The sequence below is a fragment of the Pleurodeles waltl genome, chromosome 3_1 (assembly GCF_031143425.1).
Source record: "Pleurodeles waltl isolate 20211129_DDA chromosome 3_1, aPleWal1.hap1.20221129, whole genome shotgun sequence".
NCBI lineage: Eukaryota > Metazoa > Chordata > Amphibia > Caudata > Salamandridae > Pleurodeles > Pleurodeles waltl.
In genome coordinates, this window is record NC_090440.1 from 1,871,112,574 (window position 1) to 1,871,135,010 (window position 22,437).

General features: G+C 49.6%; 1 protein-coding gene across 1 annotated transcript in view; it reads right to left on the bottom strand.

Moving 5' to 3' along the window:
- LOC138283631 (gamma-crystallin-2-like) overlaps nt 1-3,496 on the bottom strand; it is a 58,501-nt gene extending 55,005 nt beyond the window's left edge. Inside the window, exon 1 of the mRNA XM_069221570.1 lies at nt 3,466-3,496. Within this exon, the coding sequence (XP_069077671.1) occupies nt 3,466-3,496 (31 nt within the window). The remainder of the gene's footprint in view (nt 1-3,465) is intronic.
- Between the last annotated feature and the right edge of the window lie 18,941 nt (nt 3,497-22,437).

Consider the following 22,437-nt stretch of genomic DNA (forward strand, 5'->3'; position numbering starts at 1 on the left):
GGTACCTACTATGACGGGGATATGAAGCAGCTGCAGAGGGACAACCACCAGGAAGTCATGCAAAAGCGGGAGACTCACAATGCCAACATGGACTCCCTAACAGGGGTGCTGAGAGACATTAATACCACCCTGAGTAGGTTTTGTCCACAACAGCATATCCCTTTTATTGGCCATGTAACATCAGCCACTTCTACATCTGTGGCAGCCAGTGGAATTGAGTCCCTGCAAGGGGAAGGACATGCCTCTGAAACTTTAGCCTCTGTAGCTGAAGAACTCCCCCCACAAACGTGGACGTCTATCGAAACATCGAGGAGGAGCAGATGCCAAAACTTCAACCACTGCCAGGAAATGATCCCCTACTCATTGGTTCCCCTTGTGTGTCGCAGATACACCCTGATGACTGTTTTACAACTACTCTCCAATTTCCAATGGCACAAGGACACTTGACTTGAGACTCCAAATGTTGTAACAGCTACCCTGATGATTACACTCTTCATGACTGAACCCTTCACTGTTTGCACTGTATTGTTTGATCCCATTCCTTGAATTTTCCTGTGCACTTGTAAATAAACACAACTAAACCACATATCATGTTTGAAACTCATTTTTCAGCTGTATTGAAAAGTTATCTGTGAAATATTAAGCTTACACATGATATTCACATTTGTACCAAATCTGTTCAGTCCCATCTCACATGTACTGTGTAATCTGGGTCAAATATATGTACAATTATACAAATGGACACACTCCTATTCCCAGGTATTGCACTTTCTTGCACATAGGTTGTCAAAATGCCAAATATCATCCAGTGCAGTACAGCTTCACAATTTAATGCTTCAGCATATGTTTGAATAATAAGCACCCCATAGACTAACGAAGTTGGGGACATGTCAGTCTTTGTCTATTCAAATAGGCAAACAGGTTGTTTCAATTTGTTATCAGCTAAAGCCTTATCACATACCCATACTATACCTCCCAAATTACCTTAACCCATAATACAGAAAGAGGTATGTACAACTGTCCCTAGTCATGGAACTTTCCACTTACCATGGTCAGGTATCTATAGGCATGGTACTCACCTATGTCAGTCTTGACACACATGCACAATGGCCGCAATGAGGAAACAGTGACAGCTACATACAATGAGGAGGTTGAAGTTATAGTTTTCACAGGACGACATGTGTCAGTGACAGAAGGCTACACATATGACACCATTGGAACCAGATAACATGGCATGCATGTCTATTGTGCGAACAGAACACTACCATCCCACTGTCCTTAGAGTACCTGGATCTATCCATGTTCACTTCACATGTCAGACATGCAAATCCCACCTCCCTGTGACACAATTCAGAATTGACCACAGGAGGATGACCTTGTGAAGAAATCTGCAAAGTAAAAATGTAATACAAAAGGTATAAGCAGGTAATGGTGCTGAAGGCCTATAAAGACATGTCCTAAGTACAATAGAAACACTGATTGTTCAGTGTGATAAACATTAACAAAGGGGATCATCACAATAGTCACAATTATGCACACCTGAGCTATCTACTTCTAAGCAACTAATGAGCTGACTGATGGTCATATAAAGACACTTCTCAAACATCTCTTATCCCCCCAATAACCCAATGAGTCAAGTATTTTACAGAACAACACATAACTACAGTCAGTTGAAGTACTGATTTATGAGAGTTGCCCGGATGTCTCCTCCTTCTTCCTCATCTCAGTCATCCTCACTTGGCATTTCTGTTGTCTCACCCACTTGAACTGCTGGCTCCCCCTCTTCTGGTATATATAGGATCTGATGTCTCAGGGCGAGGTTGTGGAGCATGTAGCAGACAATGATTTGACACACTTTGGTGGGTGAACAGAGGAGGGCTTCACCAGACTTATCAATGCAATTAAATCTAGCCTTTAGTAGCCCAAACGTAAGCTCCATGACATGGCTTGTCCTTCCCTAGGTCTCATTGAAGCGAACTTCCCCATGTGTGTTTGGGTTCACTGATTTCAACAAACAGGGACGGAATGGGTAAACAGAATACCCTTTAAGGAATTGCTACATATTTGCAAACATGAATCTTGGACATCCTTAAATTTGCCAGCAAACATAAGAAACTGACACATCACATATATGACTTATCAACCAGCCAGGCTCTCTCTGTGTACTATTGTGTCATCAGCAGTGAGATATTGGTGTTCCACATGATGAAGGCATCATGAACTAAACCTGGCTACTTTGCACATACTTGGAAGATGTAGAAGTCCGCCAAACTGACTACTTGGATATTTATCGAAAGGAAGTTCTTCCTTTTGTGATACACCTGTTCTTTGCCATTTGGGGGAACCAATGCTACATGGGTACCATCAATGGCTCCCACCACATGTGGAATGTATGCCAATGCATAAAAATCAGCCTTCACATGGGCCAAATCTTCATGGTGTGAAAATCGGATGTAGCTGTCCAGGTGTTTCAACAGTGCTGAGGGGGCATCCTTAAAGACCAAACTGAACATAGGCAGTGACATCCCTGCAGTTAGGGCCACGGTATTTTGAAAGGAGCCTGTGGCCAGGAAGTGCACCACTGACATGATGTGTACAATGTGTGGAATGCTATTGGAATGACGAATGACAGGCATCAGATCTGGCTCCAACTTAAGATAGAGATCCATGATTTTCTACCTATCCAGGAGGTAGATCTGGATGACATGTCGATCCTCCATGGTCTGCAGGTCTGCTAGTGGACGGTACACTGGAGGTTGTCTGACCCTTCTCATTCCATTGTAACAAGATGAAGGAATACAAGAAGGTATCTCTATCAGTTAATGTGTCCATTGAAAGTGTGAAACTGCATATGTCACACATGATGCTTGGACATGCCATATGAAATAGTTAAACATGATGCACAGGACATACATATGGAAATAATGGCTAATTGCTGTAATGTCATCCCCTTACCTTGATTATGACTATGAAATGGATACGCATGTCACTGAAAGTCTCAGTGAAAATGACATTCTTACCATGTTTCACATATAATAGACAGAAATACCATCTATCCAATTGCCATGACAGTGCGGGCTATACCACTAATGATACATTACTCACATATCATGAATATTACAACATGTCTATAAAATCGGATTTTAAATACATGGTTGCTCAAAGCCAGCACTGAAAACTATGACGTGGATATGTTTCTGACCTCGTACCACATCTTTAATTTAACTTTCCGACCATCTAAGGACCTCAAAATGGCAGATGCCTGACCTACTGTACTGGACATTAGGAAATGGCCTATATCCACTGGAGAAAGTTGTCATGGTGGTAGGCGGATACTACCATAGTGGATATTGCTGTTGAAACACATTGCTGCCTTTGGTAGTCTTGGGCCAACGGTGATGTCTGCCAGTGGTGGTAGTCTCTTACGTGGCAGACATGACCGTGATTTCATAATTCATCTCTCACTTGACTCCTGATACTGCTGCCAGTAATCCATTACTTGAGCTGCTGAGTACTGCCTCTGGGAGCAATCATGTCATTTCCTACAGGTGATAGGGTCTCTGTCTTCTCACCTGAGGAGCTGGAGAAGCTGGTGGAGGAGGTCCTTTGCCTGTATGCACAGCTCTATGGTGCACCAGAGGAGCAAGTAAGTGCACCATGTGCACAAATATTTCATTAGCTCTACTATACTCGCCAATGTTTCTGGTTGTGTCCTTAAAGTCTGTACAGTGCCAAAATTGTGATAGAATGGGATGAGTTCCTCATCATGCACCTATGTTTGGTGACAGATTTTGAGTCCTGAGACATTGTGGTAAGTGTTTGATGTATGTTCTCTGATCCACCTTATGACTGCTGCACAAGGTCAGTGGAGTTGGTTTAGCAGACCATTCCTGAAATACCATATTTGCAAATTTGTTTGCTCTCTAGTCAAATGTGATAACATGACAGCTGGTGCTGGAGATGCATGTTGTCTGCCTGTTTCCACCTCACATCTGGCCAGACTGCATATGCCTATCTTTCAGTGGAGGGGATGTTCAAGACAGTCCATGTTTGGCTTGTTGTGCTAACTAGTTAGTAACCCTGCCTGTTTTAGTAGAGTACATGTGGACATGACATACTTTGTTATCTATGTCATCCATGCAGGTCAATGCCTATCAGAAGAAGATTTAGTGTGCCATCGCCAAAAAAGTGCAGACCCTTGGGGTCCACACCCGGCAGAGCACCCACTATCTGAAAAGGTGGGAAGACCTGAGACACTGGGCCCGGAAGACTGCAAAGGCCCAGCTGGGGATACCCCCTCCAATGAGGACAGGGTGCCCATCAGACCACGACCCCCCTAATGGCCCACGTTTTGGCAGTGGCTTACCCTCAGTTGGATGGGCATTTGAAGGCAGTACAGCAGCCACGGAGAGTAAGTATAGACCTAATCTAATGTTGGCAATGACACCTATGTGGTGCAGGTCTGGTAGTTCACGTACACATGTGAGTAGTATTGTAAGTGTATCGAGGCTTGTGGCTTGCATCATAGTAGGTGTACCTGTTGTGTAAGTAACACATGTGCTTTGGCCCTAAGAAACCTCCACAGGCAGATGTAAGGCTTGCCATGTCTGATGTGTACGTAGTGATATATCCAATCAGTCAGTGGCCTATTGATGGACTTATTGCATGATTCGGTAAGTGTTAGAAATGAGGTCTTTGGTGGGAGGTCAGGTTACGCCTTGTCCAAGCAAGGACCCTCACTCTAGTCAGGGTAAGTCACACACAATCCAAATTATCCTGTGCCCACCCTCTGGTAGCTTGGCACTGAACAGTCAGACTTAAGTTAGAAGGCAATGAGTAAAATATTTGTGCAATAAATCCTACACTAACACCATATAGCACCACAAAAATACACCACACAGTGTTTAGAAAAATATATTATATTTATCTGATAAGATACAGGTCAAAACGATTAAAATGCAATAAGTATATGTTGAGATATCACTGTAAAAGTGATATAAAGTGTCTTAAGTCTTTGCAAAACAAATCATTTTCTCTCAAAAAAACAATAAAGGTCTCTTGCAAGCACAAAGTACCTGGTTCACGTTCAAAATCTCCACAATTGACCGCAAGGAGGTGATGCGTGGAAAACGGGGAGGTGTGCGTCGGTTTCGCACCTTCGCACACTGACTTGCATCGTTATTTTCCACACCGGGGAAGGCTTTGCGTCGATTTCCGGCATGCAGACTTTGTTCCCCTTCGGGTTGCGGGGATTACTGGGGCACTGGGCACTGTGCGTGGAATCCTGGGCTTGTGGAGCGATGTCACAAGCGCTGCGTCGATCCAGTGGGCATTGCGTGGAAATTTCCCCCGCACGGCAAGCGCTGCGTCGATTCCTCCCTGGAAGTTAGGCTGCGTCATCCCAGGTTGGCTGTGCGTCCATCCGGTGGGCCATGCGTTGAAGTTCCGGTTGCAATGCAGGCACCGCGTCAATTTCTCCTTGCGAAGTAGCGCTGCGTCGTTCCAGTTCGGTGTGCAGTGAATTTCTCACCACGGGGCAGGCTGTGCATCTTTTTTAGCACGCTGTGTGTCGAATTTTCACCGCACAAGGAGTCCAGTTGCAGGAGTGGAGTCTTTTTGGTCCTGAGACTTCAGGGAATAGGAGGCAAGCTCTATCTAAGCCCTTGGAGAGCATTTCTCAGCATAGCCAGTGAGCAGCAAGGAAGAGGGCAAAAGCAAGGCAGCAGCCCTTGTCAGAAAAGCAGTCCCAGTGAGTCCTTTGGGCAGCCAGGCAGTTCCTCTTGGCAGGTCTAGTTCAGGGATTCTTCACCAGCAGGTTTCTTGTCCAGAAGTGTCTGTGAGGTAGAGTGTCTTCCCCAAGAAGTGTCTAAAGTCTGTGGTTTTGGGCCCTCTTCTTATGCCCATTTTGGCCATTGAAGTAGGCTTACTTCAAAGCAAAGTCTCACTTGATTGTGAAATCCTGCCTTGCCCAGGCAAGGCCTCAGACACACACCAGGGGGTTGGAGTCTGCATTGTGTAAGGGGAGGCGCAGCCCATCCAGGTGCGAGTGACCACTCCTCCCCTCCCTCCTAGCACAGATGGCTCATTGGACTATGGAGGCTACACCCCAGCCCCCTTTGTGTCACTGTCTGGAGGGAGGTGCAAATAGCCCAACTGTCAAACTAACCCAGACAGAGAATCCACAAACAGGCGGAGTCACAAGAATGGTTCAAGCAAGTGAATGCCCACTTTCTAAAAGCAGCATTTTCAAATACACAATTTCTAATCAACCTTACTAAAAGATGTATTTTTAAATTGTGAGTTCAGACGTCCCAAACTCCACATGTTTATCTGCTCCCAAAGGGCAGCTACGCTTTAATCATGCTTAAAGGCAGCCCCCAGCTTAACCTATGAGAGAGATAGGCCTTGCAACAGTGAAAAACGAATTTGGCAGTATTTCACTGTCTGGACATATAAAACACATTAGTATATGTCCTACCTTAACAATACACTGCACTCTGCCCAGGTGGCTACCTAGGGCCTACCTTAGGGGTGTCTTATATGTAGGAAAAGGGAAGGGTTAGGCCTTGCAAGTGGGTACACTTGCCAAGTCGAATTTACAGTTTAAAACTGCATACACAGACACTGCAGTGGCAGGTCTGAGACATGATTACAGGGATATTTATGTGGTTGGCACAACCAGTGCTGCAGGCCCACTAGGAGCAATTGATTTACAGTCCCTGGGCACATCTAGTGCACTTTACTCTGGACTTACTAGTAAATCAAATATGCCAATCATGAATAAATCAATTAACAGTGCACTTTACACAGAGAGCATATGCACTTTAGCACTGGTTAGCAGTGGTAAAGTGCTCAGAGTTCAAAAGCCAACATAAAAAGGTCAGGACAAGTAGGAGGAGGGAGGCAAAAAGTTTGGGAATGGCCAGTGTGATGTGTCAGCGTCATTCATGGTATTGAAGGTTTAAGTTAGGTAGCTTAGCTGGTGTTTAACAGAGTTCATTTTGAGGGACATACATCTTATTTTGTTATGACATGATGTAGGTACTTTACTGGTACTACCTGGGGGTATTGGTGCACAGGATGTAATGAGACTTATGTGTACTGTATGATGGAAGTGTTACCTTGTGAATGTCATGACCATACCTGACTTTCGGCCTTTCAGCATCAGCACCGGCAGGCAAAGGAGATGGGGCACAGCCAAGTAGGGAGGCTTCTGGCCACGGGACCTCCAGTCAGAAGAACACTGACAGATAGGGACCTAGTGGCCCGAAGGGCAAGGGGTGTGCCCCGGGGCAGACTGGATCCAGTACTTCTTCTTTGGAATCCTTCTCTAGTGGCCACTCCATAGTGGTGTTGGACCCATCTGGGACTAACCCAGTACCATCTCTGTCCACCACCCCGCATTCCATCAGTGCTCGCCCTGTAGCTCCCCACCTAGTTGGCAGTGCCCACCCATCCAAGAGGGTGGGCGTCTCCTTCGTCGCAGGCCCTGTAAGCCCCGCTGCCCTCAGTGAGGAGGCTGTTGACTTCATGAGGTTGATGTCTGTGGGTCAGTCGACCATCGTGAATGCCATCCAGGGACTGGCAACTCAAATCCAAAAGACCAATGCGTTCATGGAGGGCATTCACGGTGCACTGTCTGGCCTACAGAAATCATTTCACGATGTGGCTTCCACACTGACGGCAGTCAGTCACTGCTTGTCTACGGCCCCCCCCCCACCTTCCTCTTACCAGCCCGAATCCCCCCGTCCCAGCCAAAGCACACAAAAAGACAGGCAAGCATCCACCTCAACATCCAAGGGTAGCGCAGACAAACATAAGTATCACAGGATACACCTCCGGTACACACACAGTCAACATCCACCTGAAGACACAGCAACAGTCATAACTTGCCCTGGCACTACCCCCAGCATCATAGACACAACACCTGACACACCTGCAGACACCATACCAACATTCAGTGATCCAGCCACCACACCACACCTATCCTACCTGCAGACAGCACCCCAGCAGACCCTCAGACATCCACCGAGTAACCACACCCGCAGACACCATAACCACTGACACATCTATATGCAGCACACCCACCTTACCCGCAGTCAGCACCTCAACAGGCAGCCACCCACCCTCCATGGCATCCCACAGCACTCACCCACAAGCACATCTTCCACAAACATGCACTCAAAAAATCCACACATAAACATCAGACAACCACTCCCTCACCCTCCTCACCCAAACCCCCTTCTGATGACCACCCCCGGGTATAAAACAATTTCCCTTTCTCAGTTTGACCTTTTCCCAAATCCTCCCCCCATGACACACCTGAAAGAACTGTTTCCCTCCGCAACGCCATCCCTTTTACCTCCAAGGCCTCCCCTACCACCCTGGCAATACCCATGCCCCTCCCTCCACCAAAAAGAATTCCACCCCTCCTAAAAAGATCCAAACCATTTCCAAGGCAAAGCCTAAACCCTCCCTCCCAAGCCTAAGCAAAATCCCCCAATCCACCCCTCACGGATCTCTGAGGTGCCTGCTCCCTTGATGTCCCTACTTTCGGATGTTACATGCCATTCAGGAGTCAGGCACGGGCACCATTTAGTGCCTTTGGTGCTGTATTTCAGCACAATGGAATGGCCTATGGCATTGGACAATCTTTTCAATTCCATTATTTTCAAAAAATTAAACCAACCAATTGTTTGTTTTCTGGTTACTTTGTCCTGCTTTTCCTTTCCTAGTTGTCCCTGGCTGACATTGGTTGTGTGGCAGTATTTGTGCGCGTGTGATGCTTGATGCTTCCGGTATTGTACGAGCAGTCTGTGAGGTTGTGTGCAGTGCTTTTATCCCAAAGGGATAGGGTGTGTTTTGTGTGAAGGCTATGTGTATGTATCTGAAATGTTGTTGTCATGGTGGTGTGTTGTGTTAGTGTTGGTTTGTGTTTGTTGTAGTGCAGTGTGGCTTTGTGTGTTTAGACTGTTCGAGTCTGCGTGTATTGTTCATGGCATAATCGGTTTGGGGTACTGTGTGTGTGTGTGTGTGTGTGCGATATGATTATCGATTGGTAGGTATGATGGTGTAATTGTGTGGTTTTTATCACAGATGGCTGTATATTGTGTTGTATGTGTGTGGAGTCCCTGGCCAGTGTCGGTTGTGAGTGTAGTTTTTACGAGTTTGTATGTTGTATATAAATTGTTGAAGGTGGGCTTCTGCTGTGATGCTGTGCATAACTGTGTGTTATTGAAGCCTGGTGTATGTGTGCTGGGTGCAGTGTGCATGCTGTGTTTGTGTGGGTGTATTTGTTGCTGTATGTGAATATATGTGTCACTCTACTATTACATGTGAGTATAGCTCTTGAACCCCCCTCCCTATGGTATGTTATGTAACAGTTCAAATTTATCTATTTTACAAAGGTAACAGGTGAGTATGTGTTCGTACGGTTGTTGTCATCCTTGTCGGTGATGATTCCGTTGTCACTCTGCAAGTAGGAGCAGCGAGATGATGTCTAGTTGTGGTTCCATGGCAGCTCCAGACGAGTATTGCTTCCTTGAGGTGAGTGTCTCCTTTTATACTGTTCGTTTCTGCCTGGTGCGCCGTTGTAGTCCAACCGTGGCAGAAATCTCAACGGTGTGCAACTTCCCACTGAGTCCAGCAGAAACATGGTCTCCACTGGACTGATGGTTGCTCCAATCAACCTAGGCAGTCTGACCACACTGGCGATGTCGGCTGTGCTTTGTCAAGATTCTGTATGCATCATCAACTATGCCATAATTTGGCACTCTTCTCCCCCAGCCTGCTGGCAGTCCTTGGACCGCAAAACTCGGAATGAGACCCTTAGTATTCCCACTCCTATCTATACCAATTTGAAGAAAAGGTTGGACAGTAAAGGAGTGACATTTACTATTCCCACTCAAATCTATACCTATATGGGGAAGTTGTTGGACACTAAAAGGGTGATAATTACTAATTACACTTGGACAACAAAGGGATTTACTATTCGAACTCCAATCTATACCAATTTGGAGACGGTGTTGGGTACTAAAGCAGTAATATTTATTATTCCCACTCCAATCTATACAAAGTTGGGGAAGGTGTTGGACACTAAAAGGTGACAGTCTCAATTACTACTGCATACTCACACATAATTTTTTATCTATAAAATAAACTAAAATTTACATAAAATGTCACAAACCATAAATACAAAGTTATATATTCATAATTAAACATTAACATAGAAAAGTATATTTTATTAGTAATAGTAAATAATATATTTTAAATATTTACTATCATTCCTAAACTTAAAAACATAAAATAAAAAATGAAATCATAATCCAAAATTAACAATGACAAAATAACAAAAAATAAAACCCATTTTTAAATTACAAATTCCTACATAAAAAGCTTAAAAGTATTTTAGCTATTTTTAAAAATTCAGCCAAATTATTCAAATTATAGTTTTAATTTTTTAATAATTGAAAATATTTTACTTCACTAAATTACTTTTAAAATATTTGTAATTGTATTTTTAATTTAAATATTGTTTATATATTTACTATAAAATAATATTTTTTACGTTTATTATATTTGTAATACATTTTGTTTATGTATTATTTTTACTAGTTATTAATGTAAAACTTTTTTTTTAACTATACAGTATTATTTTGCATAACATTAAAATAATGAACATTAAATATACATTAATATATTCATTTTTATCCTCCCAAAACATTTCCCCACTGCTAAAAGCACACATTTCAACAATTTCATAAATAACACTATTGTGCTGAAGTCCACTAAGGATATTTAGATTGCATGCCTTGGGTACACTTTGTACCATACACTAGTGACTTGAATGTATGTTAAATATGCCAATTAGGAGTATATCCATTTTCAACATGTTTTAGGTGTCAAAGCAAATGCACTGGGAACTGGACAGCAGTTTCATAGTGAGCAAGGTCCAAACACAAACAATAAAATTTAGAAAAAATAGAGGGGAAGTCCAAGCAAAAAGGGGCATTTTATTTCACAGGGACCATATGGATCCAGGAATAGGTATAATGGTTCGAAAAATGACACTCATCTGATAATGTTGTTGCTTATTGCGTCATTTAAAAAAAAACTGATGTGGCTATGCTGCTTTACATAGTAGTTCTTCATAGACACTAGCTATCCTCGGGTATTCCTTCACTTACAGAGACATAGTGAAAATTGGTGTTGCTATGGTTCTCAATATACTGTGGCAGTGGAAACACTGGCATATTGTCAGGATCAACAACTTGATGGTTGTTTACATTGTTCTTTAAAAGAAATAGTCTGGGGATAATACATTCCCTGATCATTAGTCAGGAACAGTCCATAGCCATAGAGAGATGTCCATTGCACAATGACTATCCACTGTCTATGTCAACATAATTTATCATTTATCAGACATGCGTGTTAAAGAAAAATCTAGAACACCTGAACAACACACAGAGCATTGAGTGCACCTTGGAATATTTAGGCAGAATGTAATACTGTTACTTTCATTTTATGATGGTCATTGAACTGCCACTAGCATTATGGTTTGGTAGGTCACAGTGGTTTCAATTCTCTTGGGACACTATTTTTTGGTATTTTTTCAGTGAGTGATAGGCACTTGTATCAAAAGACACTTAGGCCCTCATTATGACATTGGTGATAAGTGCCGCTTACCGCCATGCTGACTGCCGCCAACATACCGTGACCGTGGTGGTATACCGGTACCCGTATTATGACCCACACATAGAAATCTGCCACTATACAGACACACACAGGTCCACCAGCCCAAAAATAAACTGGCGGCATCCAAACCCCCACCGTTAAGCCAACAGAACTACGCCCACAGCATTATGACCCATGAATCATCGTGGTGGACATTCAACTGCGGTAAACCATTGGCGCTACATACCGCCGCAATCAAAATACACACACACTAACAAAACAACACCACATTGGACAATTCAAAATACACACACCTGACAAACATACACACCCCGCACCTACACACCCACACACCACTATAAAACACACACCCACATTACCCTCAACCCTTTACAACTCCAAAAAATGTACAACAGAGAGAGAGCCACACCAAGAGCACCCACAGAACCAGAGCCACAGAACACCATCACCCATACACCATCCACGCACCTCACAGCACACACCCCAACACATCCCCCCATACACACTCACACACACCACACACACTACACCCATGGCACCACAAAGACACCCCAGGTTCTCTGGGCAGGAGCTAAGGGTCATGGTGGAGGAAATCATCCGGGTAGGGCCACAGCTATTCGGATCACAGGTGCAGCAGACATCCATTGCAGGGAAGATGGAGCTATGGCGGAGGATCGTGGACAGGGTCAATGCCGTGGGACAGCACCCCAAAATGAGGGATGACGTCAGGAAGAGGTGGAACTACCTACTGACTGGGGAAGGTGCGTTCCGTGGTTGCAAGACACCAGATAGCTGTGCAGAGGACTGGCGGTGGACTCCCACCTCCTCCCCCACAACTAACAACATGGGAGGAACAAGTCTTGGCAATACTGCATCCTGAGGGCCTGGCAGGAGTAGCAAGAGGACTGGACTCTGGTAAGTCAAATCTTTAATACTTTCAACCCCCTACCTGCAGGTCATCACATACCCCCACCGTCACCCTCACCGTCACCCTCACTCCCATCACTTCACCACCTCCCATATACCACACCATTGAGAGAGCTTAGCTTATATAATCTATATTAACATGAAATATTTATGAATTAAGGTGTGATACTGCTGCATAGAAAACTATAATAATAGCAATTTTGCTTAGACGTGCGCTTGAATTGTGACCACAAAGAGTGGCCACCAATGTATACGCAAACTAATAATGATGATCAAAATGTTTATGTTGCGTTCAAATGAGCTTATACTAACATTTGCGTTATTAAATTTGTATTGAAAACCTCATAGGCCTTAAGTTAGCATGAGCTGCAGCTTAGCTGTTTTGCTCTCATATTAAATGCATTTTTCTATTTTTCAGTGGGCTGACTCACAAGGGGCCATGACCCTGCTTGTTCTTTTTCTTCAAACTTGGAAGATGAATGTAACCATGTAGATCAGTTTCCCACTGCTTCTCATCGTCTTGCAAAATAAATGTTATAAATGAATTGAAACAGTGTAGATTAATCTAATGTGTGAGAAAACAGGGCTGATTGCAGAGGCCCCATAACTTTTTGCCCCCATTTTCCTCTTTTTGCTGGTGTTTTCCTGACTTTGATGGTGCCCTGGGTACTGCTAACCAGTCCCAGGGCCTGTGCTCTGTGTAAAATGGATATGCAAATTAGGCTAATTATAATTGGCTAAGTTAACCTACCTATAAGTCCCTAGTATATGGTAGGGCATGTAGGTTTAGGGACCACAGCATAGGTGGTGCACACCTAGGTGCACTGCTGAGGTGCCCAGTGTCATTTTAAAAGCAAGCCTGCCTTGCTGGCTGCTTTTAAATTAAAGTTATATGCAAATTCGACTTTGGAATTAAAGGTACTTCCAAAGTCTTAAACTACCTTATTTTTACATATAAGTCACCCCTAAGGTGTGCCCTATGTGCCCCTAGGGCTGGGTGCCATGTAACTGTAAGCAGGGACTTTATAAAAATAGATTTATAAGCCCTGGTGAGGTAAAAACAGCCAAATTCGTTTTTCCCTCATTGAAGTAAATGGCCTTCATAGGCTAGAATGGGCAGACTTTATTTTAAATTTTAAAGTCTCCTTAAATGTTGCATACCAAGAATTTGGTATCAAATTGATTGTTGTAATAAATCCCACAACTTCCAGTTGTTGGATTTAATATAACTAGTTCAGGTAAAAAGTTTAGACTTTACCTAAAAAGTTGCCAATTTCAGCTCTGCATTGTTTTTGCTGCTGTGCTCTGATTGGCCAGCCTGCAGCAGCTTCTGCCAGGCTGCCTTGATGAGGTGTGAAGTGGCAAGGCTTCACACAAAGGAATGTGCTTGGGGGAGAGAATCTCCCCTCAGCAGATGGTGAGGCAGGAAGGGGGAGGGCTGCCAAACTGGTCTTCAAAGGCAGAGAAGGACATTTGCAGCACCCAGCAACACCCCCACATCCTGCAACCCCAGACAGCTAGGTGCCCCCTTGATTAGATTAGGAGAGGGCAGGAGAGGGGTGTGTTTATGATTTTCAGCCACACCAGTGGGTGGGCTCAGCCAGATGTAACCTCCAAAAATCAGATTCATCCATGTTGGATTTTTGGAGACTGTTGCCTTCTGGGATGGATTTTTGCCACACTTCCCAGGAAGTGGTCATCACAGGGGGACGACCCTGTCCCTGATCGGAGAACCAGGGCCCCCCTGCTTTTCACCCAGGAGCAAGGATAAAACTGGCAGACCTGCACCCACACCTCAGATCCCCTCCAGAATTCAACAAGAAAGGAACTAAAGAAGAAGAAGGACTGCCCTGCTGGACCCCTGGCCTGCACCTGGACCCTGCACTCAGAAGGACTGCACCAGCTGCACACTTGGGCTTCACCACAAGAAGGACTTTGCCTGGCTTCAACTGGTTCAAGGAGGGACTCCCTGTTTGCTACAGGTGAAAAATTGCTAACCAGAGTCCCCTGCACCAACTCCTGAAGAAAGCGACCAGCTGACCACTGTCCAGTGGCCAAAAAGGAGTTTGCGCCAGGTGCATTCTGGGAGTTGAAGTCCGCACCCCCCAAGGACCATCACAGAACTTCTGGACCCTTGGGGTGAGCTGTGGACCCCAAAAGAACCTTAAAAGGACATCTGGGTGAAGCCCCAGAAGTTTGGAGAAGATTTGAGAATTTTTGAAAAAAAGCTCCATAGAGGGACCGACCCGCCGCGGAAATTCTAGCCGGCTTGCCTCAACGCGACCCAGCCTGATTTGGTGGTTCGTCCCGGTAAAGAAAAATCTCCGAAAAAGAGACTAAGTCCGAAGGTAAAAAGTTGACCGGGACCTCCCAGCCATCGTATCCGAGAAGGGCTCCATGGACGTCGGATCAAGATCCAGGTTTACCCCGGTCGAAGGATTTTCATCTCGAAAAAACGACTAAGTCCGAAGGTAAAAGTCTCCACCGAGGAAACCCACATCGCGTATCCGGACAAGGGCTCCAGGAGGTCGGATTCGACTGGCAGGTTCGTCCCGCTGAAGAAAAATCTTCAAAATAAAGACTAAGGCCCTCATTCTGACCCTGGCGGTCGGTGATAAAGCGGCGGCCAAGCCGCCAACAGGCCGGCGGTCTAAAATATGCAATTCTGACCCTGGCGGGAACCGCCAACACAGCCCGCCAACTTAACACTCCGACCGCCACAGCGGTACAAACAAACAGCGCGGCGGTTCCCGCCAACAGCCCGGCGGCAGACAAAGTACCGCCCACCCTATTACGACCCACCAATCTGCCACCTTTTCCGGGGCGGGAGCACCGCCGATAAGAACACGGCGGAAACAGACTACGAACGGGAAAACGCTCACCTCTACGCACTCCACGCGAGATTCCGGCAGTATGGAGCCAGAGTTACAGGTCATCCCCGCACTCCTATTCCTCCTCATATACCAGGAGCACGCCCGGCGGCGCGGAAGACATCGGTGAGTACTGCACCTACGACACAGGGGAGGGAAAAGATTACCGGCACACACCCACCCACCCACACCCACTACAACACACACATCAATGCATTCCCACAGATCACTGTCACAACCCACAAACCACCCCCCTCCGAAATAATGCAAAGACCAAAAGAAGAGATCATAAACGGGCAGATATATTGAAATATGTACGCCATTAATCCCAATAAATAAATAAACTATGTACAAAATATATACAGCTACTAAATGTAGTCCAACCACTGTCCGTGGATCACAGGGGTCCTGTGCAAAGGGGCAAGGCCCAGTCCCACGACAAGAACTCCACGGAGAGAACACTGCAGGGGCATCAGAAAGAAAATAGGACAGGCACCTCAGGGGGAAGGGAAGGGGGGGAACCTCAGCCACTTGAGTACACGACGCCAGATCCACGAGGGGACTCCATGACCACTGGGCCATCCTGGGGAGAGCAAAGCCACAGTCCATACAGTCCATACAGTGGGTGGCCTGCCCACTGGGCCATCCTGGGGAGAGCAAAGCCACAGTCCATACAGTCCATACAGTGGGTGGCCTGCCCACTGGGCCATCCTGGGGAGAGCAAAGCCACAGTCCATACAGTCCATACAGTGGGTGGCCTGCCCACTGGGCCATCCTGGGGAGAGCAAAGCCACAGTCCATACAGTGGGTGGCCTGCCCACTGGGCCATCCTGGGGAGAGCAAAGCCACAGTCCAAACAGTCCATACAGTGGGTGGCCTGCCCACTGGGCCATCCTGGGGAGAGCAAAGCCACAGTCCATACAGTCCATACAGTGGGTGGCCTGCCCACTGGGCCATCCTGGGGAGAGCAAAGCCACAGTCCAAACAGTCCATACAGTGGGTGGCCTGCCCACTGGGCCATCCTGGGGAGAGCAAAGCCACAGTCCATACAGTCCATACAGTGGGTGGCCTGCCCACTGGGCCATCCTGGGGAGAGCAAAGCCACAGTCCATACAGTCCATACAGTGGGTGGCCTGCCCACTGGGCCATCCTGGGGAGAGCAAAGCCACAGTCCAAACAGTCCATACAGTGGGTGGCCTGCCCACTGGGCCATCCTGGGGAGAGCAAAGCCACAGTCCATACAGTCCATAACAGACCCCACTGCCACTGGAGGAGGCAAGTTGGCCAGAGGACATCCTGCAGCCCTGCCCGAGATAGATCCTGCCCTGCCACGTCTGCCAAAGGGCCAGCGGTTCTTGCCCTGAAGGGCCCAGTTCAGCGGTTCATGAGACGGCGGGGCCCAGTTCAGCGGTTCTTGAGACGGCGGGGCCCAGTTCAGCGGTTCTTGAGACGGCGGGGCCCAGTTCAGCGGTTCTTGAGACGGCGGGGCCCAGTTCAGCGGTTCTTGCCTTGAAGGGCCCAGTTCAGCGGTTCTTGCCTTGAAGGGCCCAGTTCAGCGGTTCTTGAGACGGCGGGGCCCAGTTCAGCGGTTCTTGAGACGGCGGGGCCCAGTTCAGCGGTTCTTGCCTTGAAGGGCCAAGTTCAGCGGTTCTTGCCTTGAAGGGCCCAGTTCAGCGGTTCTTGAGACGGCGGGGCCCAGTTCAGCGGTTCTTGCCTTGAAGGGCCCAGTTCAGCGGTTCTTGCCTTGAAGGGCCCAGTTCAGCGGTTCTTGAGACGGCGGGGCCCAGTTCAGCGGTTCTTGCCTTGAAGGGCCCAGTTCAGCGGTTCTTGCCTTGAAGGGCCCAGTTCAGCGGTTCTTGCCTTGAAGGGCCCAGTTCAGCGGTTCTTGAGACGGCGGGGCCCAGTTCAGCGGTTCTTGCCTTGAAGGGCCCAGTTCAGCGGTTCTTGAGACGGCGGGGCCCAGTTCAGCGGTTCTTGAGACGGCGGGGCCCAGTTCAGCGGTTCTTGAGACGGCGGGGCCCAGTTCAGCGGTTCTTGAGACGGCGGGGCCCAGTTCAGCGGTTCTTGCCTTGAAGGGCCCAGTTCAGCGGTTCTTGCCTTGAAGGGCCCAGTTCAGCGGTTCTTGAGACGGCGGGGCCCAGTTCATCGGTTCTTGCCTTGAAGGGCCCAGTTCAGCGGTTCTTGAGACGGCGGACGGTCTATGGCCAACTGCTAAATGCCTGGTGGTGCCCTCCTGGGCAGCGGGGATGGTGCTCCTTCACTGCCCACCTGGGCTGTGGGTGGTGGGGCCCTCCTGGCCAGCTGGGCTGGGTCCTCCCTGGGCAGCGGCTATGGGGCTGGTGGGCTCTCCCGGGGCAGCTGTGCCGGTTCCTCCCGGGGCAGCGGCTATGGGGGTTGTGGGCTCCTCCTGGGCAGCAGGCCTGCTGCCTGACCTCTCCAACTTGCTGCCCTTGCCCTCCTTGGTCGTCGGCCTGTGGCCCTTTCCTCCCTTTGGAGCTGTGGCTGGTGACTGTCTCTGGGTGGTGTCCGGGGGGGATGTAGAAGGCGGGCTCCTGCGGCGCCCCTTCCGCCTTCTGCTCCTCTTCCCAGGGGGTGGGCTGGCTGTCCCCTTGCTGCTGGGCGAAGATCCAGACATGCGGGCTGGCGGGCTCCAATACCCCTGCACCCTTGTCAAGGGGGCTGCAGGGCTGGTGGTGGCTGAGGTGCTCTTCTTACCCCGACGAGAAGGAGGGGGGGCTCAGGGTCAGGAAAGAAGTTAGTAGTGGCGAGGAAGAGCTTCTTGGGACAATGGAGAGTGGTAGGTACAGTGGGAATGGGAGTGGAGGGAGAGGATGTGGTTGTAGGTGAGTCACGTTTGCTGTCTTTGGGTGCAGGTGCAGGAGGGATAGGCTGTCGTGAGGTGGATGGCTGTTGGGTGGGTGGGTGGCTGCGTTTGTGTGGTGTGGAAGAGGGGGTGACAGACACAGTGGGAGAGGACACAGGGGACGTGTAAATGGCAGTGGGGGTGGTGACTGCACGTGTGCGGACTGGAGTGGAGGGTGTGCTGGTGATGGAAACACTGGCTGATGGTGAGGTGAATGGAGGTGTGAGTGTAGACGTCACAGGGAGGGAGGAGGGAGACGAGGAGGTGGGGGTCACAGAGGTGGTAGTGACTGTTGGCATGTCTGCATCGGAATGTTGCGTGTGTGAATGTCTGCGTGATCTGTGGTGCTTATGTTTGGATGAGCTTCTCTTGGGTGTTGAGGTGTGTGCAGGCTGGTCTGATGGTGTGGGTGGGACAGGCAGAGGAACAGGAGACTGGGAGGAGGGAGTTAGTAGAGGCAGGCAGGAGACAGGGACAATGGCTGCCGTCAGTGCTGAGGCCAGAGCCTGGAACGATCGCTGATGGGCAGCCTGACCCGAATGAATGCCCTCCAGGTACGCATTGCTGCGATGAACCTCCCTCTCCACCCCCTGGATGGCATTCAAAAGGGTAGTCTGCCCAACAATGAGCGTTCGGAGGAGGTCAATGACCTCCTCACTGAGGGCAGCGGGGGTAACAGGGGCAGGGCCTGAGGTGCCTGGGGCGAAGGAGATGCCCGGCTTCCTGGCAGAGCGGGCACGGGGCGAACGCGGAGGGGCTGCTGGGAGGGCGGAGATGGTGCGCTGGGTGGCGGCTGTACCTGTAATGGCGGGGGCACGGATGGTGCCACCCCCGCAAGGGAGCCCCCTTCCGAGGACGTGTCCGTGTCGCTGCAGGCTCCAGTTGTCCCCGTCGTGGAGCTCCCCTCGCCCTCCGTCTCACTGGTCCAGTCTGACTCTGTGGCATGGCCCTCCTGGGCCATGTGAGATGCAGCTCCCTCCTGCCCCGATGCCACTTCTCCTCCGCCTGATGATGCTGATGCACACAAGCACAGAAAGACAAACAAAAAGGGGGGGGGAGAGAGAAATAAAGGGATATTGAGTACATGGATCTCCGGTACAGTTAGCGGACATGACAGACACAGATGCCCCCTGCACTAAGTTGCGCACTTGGGGTACGCTACGCATTCCGTGGAACATGCCCTACACGCCTAGAGTTGACAACTGCACCCATGGATGACACGGCCCAGGGATGGCTGTACTGACAAACTACTGAGGGTGGTGGCTGGGGACACAGGGGCTTACGGGGGTGCCCAGCCTACAGATATCGCCCTGGCCTAGGGGGACCCCCAGCCCTCCTCCCCCACCCAGACACCTCCACTGCGCGACAACAGAGTAGATAATGCTTGTACTCACCCCCTTGTGTCTGCTGTGCTGCCCTCACGCGCCCATCCAAATCAGGGTAGGCCACCGCCAGGATCCGGAACATCAGGGGGCTCAGTTGACGGCAGGCACCCCGCCTACGTTGGGAGGCCATCCCCAGCAGAGACTCGGCGGTCTTCTTGGTCCCGCGGCGGATGTCCTCCCACCTCTTGCGGCAGTGGGTGCCCCGTCGATGGTGGACCCCCAGGGCCCGGACTTCCTTGGCGATGGCACGCCAAATCCCGATCTTCTCATGGGCGCGGACCTATGTGACACGTACAGGGAGGGAGAAATACCACGTTCAAGTTACTCAGCATTTTCCTTTCCAGTGGCCCAACGCCCCCCATCCCCGCCAGGCCCCCCGCCAGGCCCCCCACCATGCCCAACATGCCCCCCATCCCCGCCAGGCCCCCCGCCATGCCCCCCGCCATGCCCAACATGCCCCCCATCCCCGCCAGGCCCCCCGCCATGCCCAACATGCCCCCCATCCCCGCCAGGCCCCCCGCCAGGCCCCCCGCCATGCCCAACATGCCCCCCCATCCCCGCCAGGCCCCCCGCCAGGACCAACATGCCACCCATCCCCGCCAGGCCCCCCGCCAGGCCCCCCGCCAGCCCCAACATGCCCCCCATCCCCGCCAGGCCCCCCGCCAGGCCCCCCGCCATGCCCAACATGCCCCCCATCCCCGCCAGGCCCCCCGCCATGCCCAACATGCCCCCCATCCCCGCCAGGCCCCCCGCCAGGCCCCCCGCCAGCCCCAACATGCCCCCCATCCCCGCCAGGCCCCCAAGCCAGCCAGTGGCCCCAAATCCATATTGAATTAAACTCACTTGTTGGTCTGGAGGACCGTAGAGTAGCGCATACTGGGGGAGGACCCCATCCACAAGTTTCTCCAACTCCTCTCCAGTGAAGGCAGGGGCCCTTTCCCCAGTCGCAGCAGCCATTGTCCCTTCCAGACCGAGGTCACAGCAACACTTGCAGTATAGGTCCTCTCCTGTGAAAGTTCAAGTCGCAAGTGGATAAGTAGATAGAAAATGGCGGTCACGTCCGCGGCGGTGCGTACCGCAGCGGTGCGTCCCGCCACCGCCGGCGCCCTTCGCCATTGGCTCCTGAAACCCATAGGCTTCAATGTTAACCAATGCGGCTTCGCGCCGCGGTCTTCGCCCGCCGCCCGCCGCGGTGTGCCACGCCAGCGCATTGACCTCACATCCCATTGTCACACTTCACAGGTCAGGCAGCCGCCATTTCCAGGGCCCACATGGCTCAATTTCAACTGCGTCACACAGGCCTAGGCCTTGCATAGCCACTCAGACACGCCATTCACTGCATAGAGAATCGTATACTGTGCTAGCTGTGAGTACGTACCTGTGGGTTGCCTGACTGTGTGCTCCATGTTGTCCTTCCTAGGCACCGTCCGCTGGGTTGGGCGAGGAGACGGATGAATCCTCCCGTGTACCGACCGCTGGTGGACCTGTCGACAATGGAAGAACGCCACATTATCCTGACCTACCGTCTTAACCGTGCCACTATCCATGAACTGTGTGCCCAGCTGGAGCCCGACCTGATGTCCCCCATCCGCCAACCCACAGGGATTCCCCCTCTGGTGCAGGTCATGTCAGTACTACATTTCTTGGCAAGTGGGTCATTTCAGACAACCGTGGGAATTGCTTCCGGGATGTCTCAGCCCATGTTTTCGAAGGTGTTATCCAGAGTGTTGTCTGCCCTGATGAAATCCGTGAGGAACTACATCATTTTCCCTGAGGTGGGCGAATTGGCTACAGTGAAGGGTGATTTCTACGCCCTTGGACATATTCCCAACGTAATTGGTGCCATTGATGGGACCCATGTGGCTTTGGTTCCCCCAAGAGACAGGGAGCAGGTGTACAGGAACAGAAAAAGTTACCATTCAATGAACATCCAGGTGGTGTGTTTGGCTGACCAGTACATCTCGCATGTAAATGCCAAATTCCCAGGGTCAGTGCATGACGCCTACATCCTCAGGAATAGCAGCATCCCTTACGTGATGGAACAGCTACAGAGACACCGTGTATGGCTAGTGGGGGACTCTGGGTACCCCAACCTGTCGTGGCTACTGACCCCAGTAAGGAATCCCCGGACCAGGGCAGAAGAACGGTACAATGAGGCCCATGGGCATACTAGGAGGGTGATCGAACGCACCTTTGGCCTCCTAAAGGCCAGGTTTAGGTGCCTGCATATGACCGGTGGATCCCTAATGTACTCACCTAAGAAGGTGTGTCACATCATCGTGGCCTGCTGCATGCTTCACAACCTGGCTTTGCGCCGCCAGGTGCCTTTCCTGCAGGAGGATGGTCGAGACGGTGGTGTTGTGGCAGCGGTGGAACCTGAGGAGAGTGACGAGGAGGAAGACGACGGGGCTGAAACAGACAACAGGGACAGAATCATTGAACAGTACTTCCAATAGGACACAGGTAACATTTCAAAGATAATTTAGTAAATGTTAACTACTCTGCAGCATCTCTGCTGCCTGTCTATTTGCCCCAGTGTATGATGACTGAGTTTTGGCTTTTCCCTCCCTATTTCAGATCTGGGGTCCCCACTACGAGTCCTGTGCTTCGTTTCCCCATGGACTACAGCTTTGTGGCAGCTGTTTGTTGACTTCACCATGTACAAGGACATATTTGCACTGTCATGTCAATTACAATC